The sequence below is a fragment of the Mizuhopecten yessoensis genome, unplaced genomic scaffold, assembly GCF_002113885.1.
Source record: "Mizuhopecten yessoensis strain PY_sf001 unplaced genomic scaffold, ASM211388v2 scaffold9541, whole genome shotgun sequence".
Lineage (NCBI taxonomy): Eukaryota > Metazoa > Mollusca > Bivalvia > Pectinida > Pectinidae > Mizuhopecten > Mizuhopecten yessoensis.
The window spans coordinates 578,314-594,755 of NW_018408099.1; the positions used below are offsets into that span (position 1 = coordinate 578,314).

General features: G+C 34.6%; 1 protein-coding gene across 2 annotated transcripts in view; it reads right to left on the reverse strand.

Moving 5' to 3' along the window:
• LOC110458308 (endophilin-A3-like) overlaps positions 1 to 16,380 on the reverse strand; it is a 33,733-nt gene extending 17,353 nt beyond the window's left edge. For both annotated transcript variants that reach the window (XM_021509954.1, XM_021509953.1), the window contains exons 1-4: positions 16,232 to 16,380; positions 12,845 to 12,913; positions 6,605 to 6,677; positions 6,229 to 6,372 (exon numbers count right to left, since the gene is read on the reverse strand). In XM_021509954.1, coding sequence (XP_021365629.1) covers positions 6,229 to 6,372; positions 6,605 to 6,677; positions 12,845 to 12,913; positions 16,232 to 16,276 — 331 coding nt within the window. In that variant the 5' untranslated portion in view covers positions 16,277 to 16,380. The remainder of the gene's footprint in view (positions 1 to 6,228; positions 6,373 to 6,604; positions 6,678 to 12,844; positions 12,914 to 16,231) is intronic.
• Positions 16,381 to 16,442: the final 62 nt, after the last annotated feature.

Sequence of the window (16,442 nt, forward strand, 5' to 3'; positions counted from 1 at the left end):
ATCAGGTTTCATGTACAACATAAAAACATATTGTCAACTAATATAAATCACCTGGCCAGTCATGGTTTTAATCAACAGTCATGTCTTTGCAGCTATGTCTTCATAGAGACAGTGATAGAGTATACTGTCAACTATACATAATAATCAGTTTTGTCTGCATGCAAATATAAAGTAGATATTCTCAGAAATTTCAATTACTTTTCTGTAAAACAGACTGTAATTTATTACAAGTATCCAAATGTTGTGTAAACATCCTTGGAAATGAAACTTAACACTTTCATGCGTGAATGTACCAAAGGATTAATGCGTAAATTTTACAGTAAACAATGTTAGTTTTTGTACTATACATCTTTTGTTAATTGGACGTGACAGTCAAAATAATTTTCTTATGCAAACTAATAAGTCCCTGCCACATTGCCAGCTATGGATAATTTATTCTAATGACTACAATCCATAACCATAATCTGTATGGTAGATTTCTTTAAATGGTAATCAGCTATTGTTACTTGTTTTAACTTGTATAAACTAGAGTGTTGTTATTATTATAACACACTAGCTTAAGGTCTTTAAGCCCTTATTTACTTACATATTCTAAGGAGACCGGCCAGTGTGTGGTAACAAGTCATTGTTTATTGTATATAAAAGGTGATATTTTAAGATTAACTGTGGAAATAAAGCCATATCTACTGATTTTAATGGTGGCAAAATTAAAAGAGTAATCATGCAGTTAAGGATATGAAGCATGAAATGTTGATACACATGACTATAATTCATCGTCATTACTTAAACAAAGCTCAGGTAGAAAACTGAGGTGAAATTTATATATGACTGCAGCCATCCAATGTTATCGGAAGAATTTTCTTAATTGGACATTTTATCAAATGGCCTTAAAAAATACTACTGCAATCTTTTTGCCATGCTTTCCAGTCAGTGATATAGTGGACAAAGTTTAGGTATGATATCAAACTTGTTACAATCCAGACACTTTATATAGAACTCTTAAAAAATCAGATATTATTTCATCACACCCATATTGTCTATTTATCATATATAGATCTACATTTAATGAATGGGCAAAGAAGTAATAACAACAGTTCAGACAAAGGAATTTGTCAAATTTTCAGAGCAATTCGACCCTTTTTCAAGACAGAATATATATTTCATCACAGCCTGACAACGTATCTCACAGTCACTCACTATTATGTTTACTGCTACCGATACAAACCATGTTCACTAAATTAGCTTGATGAGTGAGGCTTGACTGTATATTTATCAGTATACATTTTCTGAAGTGGTTTTGATTGATACTGATCAGAATCCTATAAGTTTTAACACTATTACAGCATTAGGCAATGACTGTGGCAAACTTTTAAATAAGTCAACCACATGATGAAGTCATTCTCCCTGTATGATGTTCTGGTCTCCTGTTTAGAGTATTGCCTGGCTATATGTGTACAGATGAAGTTGACAAACTGTTGTTCTGTTTAGAGTATTGCCTGGCTATATGTGTAAAGATGAAGTTGACAAACTGTTGTTCTGTTTAGAGTATTGCCTGACTATATATGTACAGTTGTATTTGTTAAACTGTTGTTCTGTTTAGAGTATTGCCTGGCTATATGTGTACAGATGTAGTTGTCAAACTGTTGTTCTGTTTAGAGTATTGCCTGGCTATATGTGTACAGATGTAGTTGACAAACTGTTGTCCTGTTTAGAGTATTGCCTGGCTATATGTGTACAAATGTAGTTGACAAACTGTTGTTCTGTTTAGAGTATTGCCTGGCTATATATGTACAGATGTATTTGTCAAACTGTTGTTCTGTTTAGAGTATTGCCTGACTATATATGTACAGTTGTATTTGTCAAACTGTTGTTCTGTTTAGAGTGTTGCCTGGCTATATGTGTACAGATGTAGTTGTCAAACTGTTGTTCTGTTTAGAGTATTGCCTGACTATATAAGTACAGATGTATTTGTCAAACTGTTGTTCTGTTTAGAGTATTGCCTGACTATATGTGTACAGATGTATTTGTCTAACTGTTGTTCTGTTTAGAGTATTGCCTGGCTATATATGTACAGAAGTAGTTGTCAAACTGTTGTTCTGTTTAGAGTATTGCCTGGTTATATGTGTACAGATGTAGTTGACAAACTGTTGTTATGTTTAGAGTATTGCCTGGCTATATGTGTACAAATGTAGTTGACAAACTGTTGTTCTGTTTAGAGTATTGCCTGACTATATATGTACAGATGTAGTTGACAAACTGTTGTTTTGTTTAGAGTATTGCCTGACTATATGTGTACAGATGTAGTTGACAAACTGTTGTTCTGTTTAGAGTATTGCCTGGCTATATATGTACAGAAGTAGTTGTCAAACTGTTGTTCTGTTTAGAGTATTGCCTAGCTATATATGTACAGATGTAGTTGACAAACTGTTGTTTTGTTTAAAGTATTGCCTGACTATATGTGTACAGATGTATTTGTCTAACTGTTGTTCTGTTTAGAGTATTGCCTGGCTATATATGTACAGAAGTAGTTGTCAAACTGTTGTTCTGTTTAGAGTATTGCCTGACTATATGAGTACAGATGTATTTGTCAAACTGTTGTTCTGTTTAGAGTATTGCCTGGCTATATATGTACAGAAGTAGTTGACAAACTGTTGTTCTGTTTAGAGTATTGCCTGTCTATATGAGTACAGATGTATTTGTCAAACTGTTGTTCTGTTTAGAGTATCGCCTGGCTATATATGTACAGATGTAGTTGACAAACTGGTGTTCTGTTTAGAGTATTGCCTGACTATATGTGTACAGATGTAGTTGACAAACTGTTGTTTTGTTTAAAGTATTGCCTGACTATATGTGTACAGATATATTTGTCAAACTGTTGTTCTGTTTAGAGTATTGCCTGGCTATATGTGTACAGATGTAGTTGACAAACTGTTGTTCTGTTTAGAGTATTGCCTGGCTATATGTGTACAGATGTATTTGTCAAACTGTTGTTCTGTTTAGAGTATTGCCTGATTATATGTGTACAGATGTATTTATCAAACTGTTGTTCTGTTTAGAGTATTGCCTGGCTATATATGTACAGATATATTTGTCAAACTGTTGTTTTGTTTAGAGTATTGCCTGGCTATATATGCACAGATGTATTTGTCACACTGTTCTCCCGTTTAGAGTATTGCCTGGCTATATGTGTACAGATGTATTTGTCACACTGTTCTCCCGTTTAGAGTATTGCCTGACTATATGTGTACAGATGTATTTGTCAAACTGTTGTTAACAGCACAGTTATATATATACAGATTTATATGTTGAATGACTGTTTTATATCTATTTCCTGTTGTATCTTTCCCATGTGGTTACGGGAAGTCTGAATTATTGATTACCGGTAGTGTCAATAGAAACCTTCCTGGTCATCCTAGCTTCTACAAGTGTACTGTATGTCCGAGTCACTTGTATTAAAGTTCTGTTAGCTTAAGACAGTACAACAATGAGATATGTCACCAGGACCAGCACAGGAGGAATGACGCTTATGAAATTTTACCTATGATGAAGGAATAAAATGCAATACATCTTTCTTTTCATTATTTATACAGCTTAATGTCTGAACTGAAATATATAACAATAACTATAATATATAACGTATTTGGGGCCTCATAAAGGTCCCTTCCACAAGATAATTTTTGCTGTTTTTCCCAAAATCACGATTTTTTTGTGGGTGATATTTTCCCAAATCAACAGGCACAGGCCCCTGTAGAAAGGAAGTAGAACAATCACTGAATAACAAGACTATGACCTTCTCCTGACATTCACACTATCATTGATTTTGTTATATATATTCGAAAATGAAATAACATCATGTTCATTTGCATACATTGTCTTCTTTGATCATCAAGTCAAGTGACCTTTGAAGATTGTAAAGCACACAAATCTATACAACATTATACATTGGTGTGTACATGTATGATATTGAAACAACTTTATACTGTAATATATTACAAAACGTACAGTGGGACATTTCGCTCTGCAGTGATATCACACACCTGTATTAAAGGTATGCAGCGACACAGCCAGTGATAAGACTAAATGAAATCAATACATGTATTGTGATCTGTGTCCTATGTTACCGTAAGTGCACATAATGTAGGTCTACACAAAATGTGAGCCTTATATTGTATTCTGATGTAATGTGACAGAGATTATCATAGTACATGTATTACTATCTGCTAATTAATAAGTGACCAAGAACATTCTGCTTCTTAAAAAATTACATGTGAAATATTCGTCGAGAACCTTAAAGGGTTGATACAACAAAATAAGGAAGATAATCATGAAATGGAACTGATGACGGGAAGCAGACATTTATTTTCTTTGCCCAAGTCAAATAAATAATGTTTAAAAAATAAAAAATAAAAAAAATAAAAAATACATAAATCAGTTGTGACAATAACATCCCAGGACTGCTGGTGAAATCCATTGATTATTGTCAGACAGATCTGTCAGTTCAGCTACACATCATCCACTCCTGTGTGTTACCTACATCGTCTCCGATTGATTTGTTCGTCCCACACTAGTGTTACCATTGCCTGATAGTATACTATTTATGTTACTGATCAGCGACTTGATAATGGGTTGTTCCTTTTACTATCTGTAGTATTGTGGAAACAGGTAGAAGGTATTGGAAACATTCCGTGACTCTCACGTAATACGTCCTCAGGTCCTGTTAACCCTACTCGGTCCCACTTGAAGACTGAATCTCAAATCATTTTCCTTGTCTTGTAATTTAGCAAAGCAGCTTATTTATTAGCTTTGCCGTACAATTCTTTCTCAAGCATGATCTAACTAACCACTCTGACATTACAAGAACCTGCTACTTTAGACTGAATTTTTTTTCCCTTAATGAGGACCTTTCGCCAGGGAAGATCTACTTAAATGTTGCCCTTTATAGAAATGGGGACAGTTACCAGGCATATGGCTATGTTACTGTCAATGTACAGCAGAGGGATCAAAATCTTACCAACTACACAAAGTCTGGACCAATACAAGGACCTTGTACACCCAACACCAGACTTGACAAACGAGATAAGTAATGAAGGATTTCCTGTTCTTGTGAGTGAACATACTTACATCACTTAACACTTAGTGTGCTACTGCTATGCATTTAAATCCTCAATAAAAGCTAATCACTATAATACAATTTAAGCAGAAAAGATATCGGTACAGGATAGGCCTACTCCATCACATATCAGGATTGACCAGACCGAAATAAGGATTTATACACATGATTAAGACCGGATTTTTCCAGTACATCCATGTGCTACCCCTGACAACACTTGATGACTTTGTTTAACCAGACTCAATAGCTATAGCCTAACAAAAGAGACAGATATGTATGCACTGTATGTGTGTAGAGTAAGGTTCACGAAGATAATTACATTGTACCTTGTGCTGTGTGTATGTATAGAAAACAGAAACACCTGCCTATATATACCTAAGTTTATGATTATGAGATAGCATGGGATACACACTTAGGCCCCAGTTGTTCGAAATCAGATTAGCTTATAACTTTACGATAAGTTACTTGTAATATTTCATCTCATTCTTGTATATTTTTAGAACAATTTTAAAATTCAAAATTAAAGCTGCATGTGCAGGGACTCAAATTACTGTCCATAGTCATACATGAATATTTCTTAATTTTTACGTACATCTCAAATACAACATTTTGAAACTTATGTTAATATACTGACTCTCTACAGTAATCAGCTTTTAAACAAATGGACATGAATGAGTTTAAAATTTTATTTTCTACAAAAAGATTAACTTCACCGAGATAGAAAATTATTTTCAGCAAAACGATTAAGTTCATGTGAAAGCAAGATTCAGAACTTCAGCAACGTCTAGCATACTTCTATTGAAATAAAGATTTAACAAGGAAATTAGTTGACTTCTCAAGAGTAAGAGGAATGAGAAACATGTACTTTGTATGTAGCTAGTCAACATTTCAAAGCTTATAAATTATGTAATTTATATTATCACCTTCTACACTCCATGCCTTCCCCAGTCATCATTTTGAAAAGTTTTTGGCGGTATTAATTATAGGCACTCAGTTGCCTCAGACACATTTCATCAAGGCATTTCATCGTGATAGGGATAATACAGTGTATTACAAAGTGCTGTAAAGACCTCTGACACTTACAATATAACCCCTAACCAAATATAAAATCTATTTACCAAACTCCATCTCTTCTCCCAGGTCCTTGCCATGTTTTATCATGTGTTCTCCCAGAGTGCCCTCTGGCTGTGGGTAGGATGTATTTTTGGCTTGGCCTCGCATTTTTGAAAACGAATTTGCAGCGAATATCTTCGCCCTGGAAGCTGTGAAACAAAGAAAATTTCAAAATTTTAAAATTTTTCCATTGACAGAATAATGGGACAATTTAATTTATTTGTAGGTTGATTTTCAGTATGTAAGACACTGAACCCAAATTTAAGGTGCAGATGAATAATATGGAAGAATTTTATTCAGTAATTATGAAAGAAAGAAAATCATAATTCAATAAGTTTTGTACCAAAGTGAAATGAATTAGAACTGCATTAATATTCTTACCTGGATTTGGTTGAAGAAATTCTTGTGTTTTATTTATTAGGTCATCAACAAGTTTTCCCATTACATCAATTCTCTGCAAGAACAATTAAAAAAAGTTATATGTTTCATCCAGCCTGTGTTTAATATAAGAATTGTATTGCTTAATTATATTTTCTGAGTTGCGCTATACTGTAACTGAGACTCCAGGAAGTCCTCAAAGTTTCTATTAACAAAAAACATTAACATAAAATTGTCTGGATGTGTATTGCACATTTGTGTTATCCCCTTCAGTTTGGAGAAAAAAGAATTGGCACCTGAGTTTTCTGCTGCACGAGGTGACAAAAGTCAGAATGCAGAATCTACCAGAGGACATTGAAGCAAACCTATGGTGTTGGTATCTGATGTTTGAAAGAATTAAATGTAATTAATAAAGTTGCTAGCCTACATGTAGTGTTCTTTACATTTTTTTTTGGGGGGGGGGGGGGGTCTATTTTGAAATGGGGCAGTCAGTCACAATGGACAATTTAGACAATTAAACTGTCAACAACAAAAGCTATTACTGCTAACTGTGGTGCTTTGTGTAAGCCTCTTGCTGAAAATGTCATAGGTGTCAACATGAACTCATGATGATATGGAGACTATTAGTTTAATGTGAAGGATATTATTGCTGGGGCAATTAACCAATTTTGCCAATTTTTAATCAATCAATCTATGGCTAATTTTAGCTTCTTTGCAGAAGAAGCTGAAGTACTTTGAACAATACCTACGTTCTATTAGTTAATTTAATATCAATTTCAAATTAATCACTCATCAATCATCAGTCAGTTTATTAGAAGTGATGATTGATCATGTTTATAGTTATACCAATGACTCCCAACACCAGTAAAGGTTTAGTCAAACTTTTAATCATAAAGCATTCTAAAAACATTCAATAAATAATCTGTAATGTTAGTGTATTGTCCATTTGTCCATATTTGGAATTAAATTGTAACTACCTTGTCCGTAATTGGTAGTGTACCTGTAATGTGGTCTATTATGTTCAGATGTCCATATACATGTTGTTAACCTGTTTGTTATCCATGGGTTGATATTTGGTAGTGTACCTGTAAGGTCTGTATTGTCTATATATGGTAGAAGTTTACCTGTAAGGTCAGATGTATTGTCTATATTTGGTAGTATAATACCTGTGAGGTTTATATTGTCTACATATGGTAGTATAATACCTGTGAGCTTTATATTGTCTACATGTATATATGGTAGAAGTTTATCTGTAAGGTCTGTATTGTCTATATTTTGTAGTATAATACCTGTGAGGTTTATACTGTCTATATATGGTAGTATAATACCTGTGAGCTTTATATTGTCTACATGTATATATTGTAGAAGTTTATCTGTAAGGTCTGTATTGTCTATATTTTGTAGTATAATACCTGTGAGGTTTATACTGTCTATATATGGTAGTATAATACCTGTGAGCTTTATATTGTCTACATGTATATATTGTAGAAGTTTATCTGTAAGGTCTGTATTGTCTATATTTTGTAGTATAATACCTGTGAGGTTTATACTGTCTATATATGGTAGTATAATACCTGTGAGGTTTATAGTTTCTATGTATGGTAGAAGTTTATCTATAAGGTCTGTATTGTCTATGTATGGGAGTATAATACCTGTGAGGTTTATATTGTCTATATATGGTAGTATAATACCTGAGAGGTTTATATTGTCTACATATGGTAGTATAATACATGTGAGCTTTATATTGTCTACATGTATATATTGTAGAAGTTTATCTGTAAGGTCTGTATTGTCTATATTTTGTAGTATAATACCTGTGAGGTTTATACTGTCTATATATGGTAGTATAATACCTGTGAGGTTTATAGTTTCTATGTATGGTAGAAGTTTATCTATAAGGTCTGTATTGTCTATGTATGGGAGTATAATACCTGTGAGGTTTATATTGTCTACATATGGTAGAAGTTTATCTATAAGGTCTGTATTGTCTATATTTGGTAGTATAATACCTGTGAGGTATATATTGTCTATATATGGTTAAAGTTTATCTGTAAGGTCTTTATTGTCTATATTTGGTAGTATAAGGTCGATGGCAATATTTCTTTTTGTGAGTAACAACTTTCAATCAGGACAGCAATATGGTGTTGATAAGATCCATATCAGCCAGCTGGCTACTGTAGGTAAAGGTTATCACAACAAACTTGTTACAGAAAATAAATGTCAAATGCCAATCACGTGAAATTGACTGTCTAGTGTGAAAACCTGGTTAGATTCACTGATCCCTTAATGAATCTAAAATAAAGTTATCAATACCATAGTTATATGTTAGTCAGTCTGTGTTCAGTAAATGATGCAAGCTAACAGGTCTTAAATGTGGGTTGAACCGAGAAAGCATGATACAAGATCTTATGGTAACAATATTTAATATTCCAGGTCCAGTTGTGTATATGAATAATTTGCCAAAGAATTATGCAGTTCACATATATGTATACATTTACATATTGTATACACTTATTTGTACCATGCAATATAAGCAAATCAACAGTGGGACAAACCCCTGGGATAGGTATGGCCTGCCTCCGACCTATGTGTGAGGAAGAGCAGAGATCTACAAAGCTAACACAAATAATCAATTATACATTTACATTATAGACATCCGTTACTTCAAGCACAGGAGTATTGCTGTCATCCACAGGAAGGACAATTCTAAACTTCCTTACTACAACACTTGTCTGGGACCAATCAGCTTTTAGTTACCGTATATCTGTTGGCGTATGATCAATACATACCGACCCATGGAGGGAGTTTTAACCTCACACCGACACTACTCATGCATCAGATGATGAGTGAGCAATGTCACCCATTAACATTTATTTGGCATACCATTTGATATGGATCATTTACTCATCTAGATCTATATAGATATATCAATCTCCTCACGTTTACCTTTAGATCTTTTGTTTACAAATAAACTGTAGGGTATACATTATGACCCCATTGTAACAGTTACACTGTTAATAACAATAGAAAAGGTATCAAACTAAGCTCTTCGTGTATCTATTCTTAACTCACACAGATGACCGTACACTTGGCGTTCAGTTATCAGAATCTGTACCATCAGATAACACCACATATCCTATATATTTGTTTTAACAGATTGTACCTATTCAATGACACTCCTGTTATCAGTATTGTTCAGATAAGCTGCAGACTTTCTGTTTACATAATGTACATTATGTATATAAATACTGACCTATTGATAGACTTTTACAATTGTAAGTCCATACAAATGTAATCTAAACAAACATATTGCAACTGTACTGAATTGGAATTTGCAGGTGAAATCCTGGAATTTGAGAGCTGTGGGCCATTTTCAGCAATTTTTAGTCAATATTAAAAAAAAGAAGGGGCCATTCTATGTAAAATTAAAAGAAAATGGGATATGGAGGGGTCAATTTCAGTTATGAGGGGTCAATGACCTCATAGCCTTCTCCAGGATTACCCCTGGAATTGCATATAATTACATGTAATAGGCTATAGCTAGGTCTCATCAAAACACTATTAAATGAACAAGTAAATTTACATTGCAAAGATACAACTGTATTAACATTCTCCATTAACAACAACAGATTAAAACAGTGACATGAGTAAAATAAGACACAAATGATGTATAATAGGTTTATCATTTTTGTGTAATATTTCAGCTTTTCCAAATCAAAATGAATTTAAATGAACCAGTAGAAACAGTTACTATTACTATCACTCATCTTGTGGGACAGGAGGTACATAAATATCAACGTCCAGTTCTCATAAAAAAAAATCCTTTCATGAAAATAAAACTTTGTGCTATGTTTTCACTGTAGTCTTTACTTATGTTAATCTGAACTGCTAGCAAAAGTGAAAACATTGTTGCTAAAAAGGGATGCCATCTTTTGATGATCAAACCATTTCTCTTTTGCATAGTTTGCATGATAGCTTTAAATTTTGCCTTTTCAAAAATGGAGTCACACACAAATGATTATAATGAAAATTGGGGTCCCTTGATATTTTTTAGGACATATAAAAATACATCACAAAAACAAGATAACCAACCACTAATTTTATATTAAAATATAAGATGCATGTATGATCATGAGCTCAGAGCTGCAATCAATAAGCACGTTCTCATTTATTATGACAACTGTAAATAATAAAAGATACTTTTATTGCAAGAGCGAAAAAAGTCAAAAATACCTAAGGAATTGGTCGCGTGTAAAGTGTAATATCGGCACAGAGGGTATATTAAGTAGCAATATCAGTAAGCATCACGTGTACCAAGTTTCATAAATACTGTAACAGGACTGACGGATAGACGCCTTCAGAGATGTTTTGGTTCAAATTTGGCCCTATTCCCAACAGAACACATAGCGCAATTCTTTCCCAAAATATCTTTGACGTATAATACTCTATCTAAAGTATTATAATCTTTCACAAATTTAGGGATGTCAGAGATTTTTAAATAATGTACTTTATAAAAGAAGAAACAACTTGTAAAACATAAATGCCCCCACGGCCTTTGTTCAGATATAGTTGACCATACCTGCCAGGTGACCCGATTTCGTCGAGTTACACCCGGGGTTTTAGCCATTCACCCGCTTTTATAACTTCACACGCCGGGTAACGATTTTGACCAGGATTTCATCAATTTCACCCAGAATCTTTTCGTATATTAGAAGTTACCAAAGTCACTCGGAATTCTTTAGACTTTTCGATCCTTCTTTATGAGAAAAACGATCTATTTCCTGTTTCCGTTTCTCCCCAACAAGTAAGTTTTGAGTTGTTTATATATATACGTACTAGAACTGTTTTTACAAATGTTTATATAAAGACCGTTGTTACTGAACTTGCCGTCAAGTAATTAGTCTTGTGTTTTAACGAATAATAGGGTTGTTTTTACAATTTTACAATACCATCTGTGTACAATTAGGGAATTGATTCCTGGCTGTCTTGGTGAAAGGCGGGACAGTGTTATTCACTTAGGCACTGAATTCCCAATATGGTTAATAGAACACAAATTTCATATTCCAAAACCATGGGCTCTTACAAAAAAGTGCAGAAAAAGCAAAGACCCTGATTCTAATTTGTAATATATATCATCCTATCTTTTTGCAGGGATATAATTATGTGATCAATATTTTAATGTGAGTATTGAAAGAATGTGTTTTTAAATCATAAAATTCAATCTAATTCAGGGTGTCCCTCCCTTAAAACAAGTTTTTAAATCACTGGCATAATCGTTCACAGAAATATAAAATCAGATTGACCTAAAGTAAAAGGAAATATGACATACAGAAAACCATTAATTACACATTGATATCATGATTTTGATCCTCTTTTTTCTAACATATAGCTGCAGCTATTAGCTTTATGTTATGCATCTAAAATGAGATTAAATATTTTATGTGCTTTGTCTGCAGCAAACTTCTATGTTGAACATGATTTTTAATTAAAACTTTATAGCAATGAAATTTGACTTAACTGTAATAATCTGTATACATCATACATAACATACGTTAGCAGTACTATATTGATGTATAGATATAAACATCACATTGGGTCATATAAAATAACAGACTGCAGTTAGATCTTTATGATTACATTTTGTTAAGTTTTACTTTTTATTAAAATACTATATGTAACATCTGTAAAAGGTAATAACTGCTGGTGACTGACAGTTAAAACTTCTGCTTGATGAAGCTTACATACAAAGTTGTCTGAATAAAGGATAAGTGTATATAAATATGCCAGAAGTGATGGAAGGGCTTTATCGTCTGATGGATAACCGAACTACTCGGTAGTGATGAAGCGGACGTAAATCAATCAATCAATCAAGATGGAAGGGCTCATCCCAATATCTTATCCCCCTTATGTCTGAAGCTGCACTATATACAAACACTACTGCTATTAATTTTGAAATTGGCTTATTTCTTAATCCACAGGCATGTATATGCCCTTGATTTCACAAAAAGCATGCCCATATCAAAATATCCCCTTCCAATGAAAGCCACGGGAGAATTGTTGCCTTGCCATCTGGACAATCGGGGATCCCTAAAAGATTGAAAATATAGCTACTCATTGGTCCATAGGAGGCATGTATCTAAGATACATTTTATCTAAAGCTCTTTTTTAGAAAACAAAAAATGTTGTGGTCTTACCCAAGAAAACTCAACACACTGCATGCATGCTTATTACTAGGAGTCTTACCCTTTCCATTTCCATAAAATCATCATCTAGTTCTGTTCCTTTAGCTCCTCCTATTTTCTCACTCATATACTGCAAGAGAAAAACATAGCAGACTTTACTTTGGATTGCATTAGTCTTAATAATCAGTTATAGTGTGCAATATTATTAGAAGCCTCTGGCGATGATGGCAAGCTTATTCTATCTTACATGTATACAGATGTACTACTTTCATTACAGCCCACATATCATTTATTACGATTTCTAATGGACACAGGCTTACAGCCTCTATGTCCATATCAGATACATTTTATAACTAATATATATATATATTACATTACTTCAGGTAACGTACAAAATTTCAAGTAATCAGTATTACAAACATTTACCAAGTGTTCATTTAACAAGATTTCATTTTTACAAAAGAAGCATCCACAATGTGCTGAGGTAGTTTCACTCATACCCACAGACATCATTGTCCTGAATGCAACTATTTCTTCCTATGGCAATTTATATAATACAAGAGGCCCAGAGGGCCTGTATTGCTCACCTGGATAACTTAGCAATCATGGCAAAATATTCTCCAAATGAGATCAAGGGAATATGCCAGACCCGAAGGCCAATCCTTGTAGCATAACTGTATTAGATTTTGTCATGCCCAGCAATTTTATGTATGATTATGGGGTGGGGATCTCAACAAGCTTTGACTCAGAAACTAGGTCCCTAGGGATGTGGCCAGACCCCAGGATTAATTTTAGCCCTTATCCCGCCAAGTGCAGCATATGTCGTTTTTATAAACCCATTTCCCACTGCCAAGCGCGGCATATGTCGTTCCGCAAAACATGCCTTCCACTGCCGATCGCGGCATATGTCGATTCCGGGATTGCCATTTTAAGTACGGAACTGCGGTGAGAAAATCACTGCTAGCTTTACTTAGAAATGATGACGTATTCGTTTATACCTTAATTTCATTGGCTGACTATGTGATACCCACAGTTTATTTATAAACTAAGCCACCATGACCGTGAGAGCATAGATTCGTTTTGTTGACAGCGCGGAAAAATGGCGGACGACAAACTGACAGAAGACGAATCGAACGACTGTATATTATCAGCGATATATTTGACAATGACTTTTAGGGATTCGGACCTGAAGATTTACTACGTGACGCAGAAATCGTACCAGATATTGACTTTGATCAATCATATAAAGACGTGGACATTCCTGAAGACGACGACAACACAGCGTACCTCCATAAATGCCCCATTCACAGGACGGCCCGGTTTGAACAAAGATATTCCAGGTGACGGCGACCCAATTCATTTTTCTCTCTCTTCTTTTTAACGTCAATATACGGAAGACTCTTACGACAGAATACTAAGCACTTTTGACTATGAAACTTGGAATTGTTTTTCAGATGATGGTAATAAATAAACTGTTTATTAGATGTAAATCATCTTTCTAACATACAAAATACACACAAAACTCAGCTTTTCTAACCTGAAGTTCGGGAAATGTAAGCGAGATTTCCAAAATTATATTTGATATGAAAAGAAGAAGTCTTCCTGAACAAAACACTTACTATATATTTTCTTGGATTCTAATTAAATAAAAATTTATTGTTGGTTTAATCAGATAATTAATTTTGATTAATATAGCTGTTGTTTATTTGGCAGTGGGAGGTATCCCACAAATTGTATACACAGCAGTGGTGTGTATATATACACATGAGTGAATGGCGGGATAAGGGCTAATATCGTGACTGCGTTTGTTTCTTTTTGCCCAGCATTTGTATATACAGATTTGAGGTAGGGATCTTAACCATTTCGAAGTTATGACCCAGGGTTTAAGTCTCCAAGGGTGGGGCAGTCCCTAAGGCCATCCTGGAAGCATATGTGCAATCATCTTTTTATACACAGCAATTGTATATATGGTTATAGGGTGGGGCTCACAACTGTTTCCAAGCTGTGACTAAGAAACTAGGTCCCAAGGGGTTCGGTCAGACGCCAGGGTCTATTCTGATATCATGACTGCATTCGTCTCTTTATGCCCAGCATTTGTATATATAGTTTTGGGGTGGGGTTCCCAACAGTTTTAAAGTTATGGCCCAGGGACTATGTCTCCAAGGGCGCGGCCAGACCCTAGAGCAATCCTGGAATCAAATGAGCATTCTTCACTTTATACTCAGCAATTGTATACCATGGTTATGGTGTGGGGATCTCAACCATTTCCATGTAATACACTTTTTTGGCCCCGTCCTCAGCCCCACCATTGATTTGTACAGTTTTCAATCCCCACCACCTAGTGATGCTTCCAGTCAAATATGGTTGATATCCATCTCTTAATTCTAGAGAAGAAGTCGCTTAAAGCAATATAGCCAAATTGACCCCTTTTGGCCCCGCCCCTCAGCCCCCTGGGAGGTCAGACCAATTATTTGTACAATTTTGAATCTCCACCACCTAATGATGCTTCCAGTCAAATATGGTTGATATCCATCTCTTAGTTCCAGAGAAAAAGTCGCTTAAAGCAGTATAGCCAAATTGCCCCCTTTTTGCCCCAGCCCCCTGGTTGGTCAGCCCCATCATTTGTACAATTTTGAATCCCCATCACCTAGGGATGCTTCCATTCAAATTTAGATAAATTCCAATCAGTGGTTAAGAAGAAGAAGTCGTTTAAAGAAATTGTTGACGTACGGACGGACGCAACGGTATGGCATATAAGCTCACCTTGTTCAGGTGAGCTAATAAATACTTCGTTTTTCATTATCCAACCCAATACCACAAAGTTATATGACAAATATATCATGACAAGATGTCTTATGAATTGAAGTTGGTCAGATGGGCACCATTCCATAAGATACCAGACACTTTTTGACAACTGAGCTGAAAATGTGTTTTTGCCACTAATTGTAATGAGCCAAAAAACCCATCCCAGTACCCTGTGAACAAAGACTGGAGAGTATATTATCATTTATGTAGATTTCATTGATCTGAAATTAAACAATTTGAGTTTGACAATGACAATAAATACATACAAATCAAATATGACCGCGGGGTTAACACAGGCCGAAAACTATGGCCTATTTCTAAGTTAGGTCTAGTAAATTGAGTCAAAGTGAATTTTATCAACCATGCACTTGTTCAATACACAGCACCATAAGACAAATACAGTGCCCGTTTTGTAAAAATAACAAACATGTCAATTATGTCAGAGGTTAATATTAATATACTCCTTACAAAGTTAAACGAAAAACACTTCAAATTCAGTAACAAGCAAGATTCTCGTGTATTACATTTAGGCGTCCGGACAAAAAGGTAAACATGCAAGCCTTCATTGACATGATGATTGATAAACTGTCAAACCTCTCAATCGCTTGGTTTCTAAACATAATGAGTTGAATTTATACTTTACCTGATTCGCCTTGTTAAACTGTTTTTTAAGACCCGCCAAAGACATTTTTGTCGTGTTTTTGGGTACTCGAACCTAATATTTGAAAAGTAAACCCGATTCGTTGCTCCTGTGTCTACGTCGCCGGGACTGACTTACTCCCACCGTGACGTTTCTCTGCGCGGCAGCAAATAAGGTCATTAAAATAGTATATATTTCACTTTAAAAAAATGTA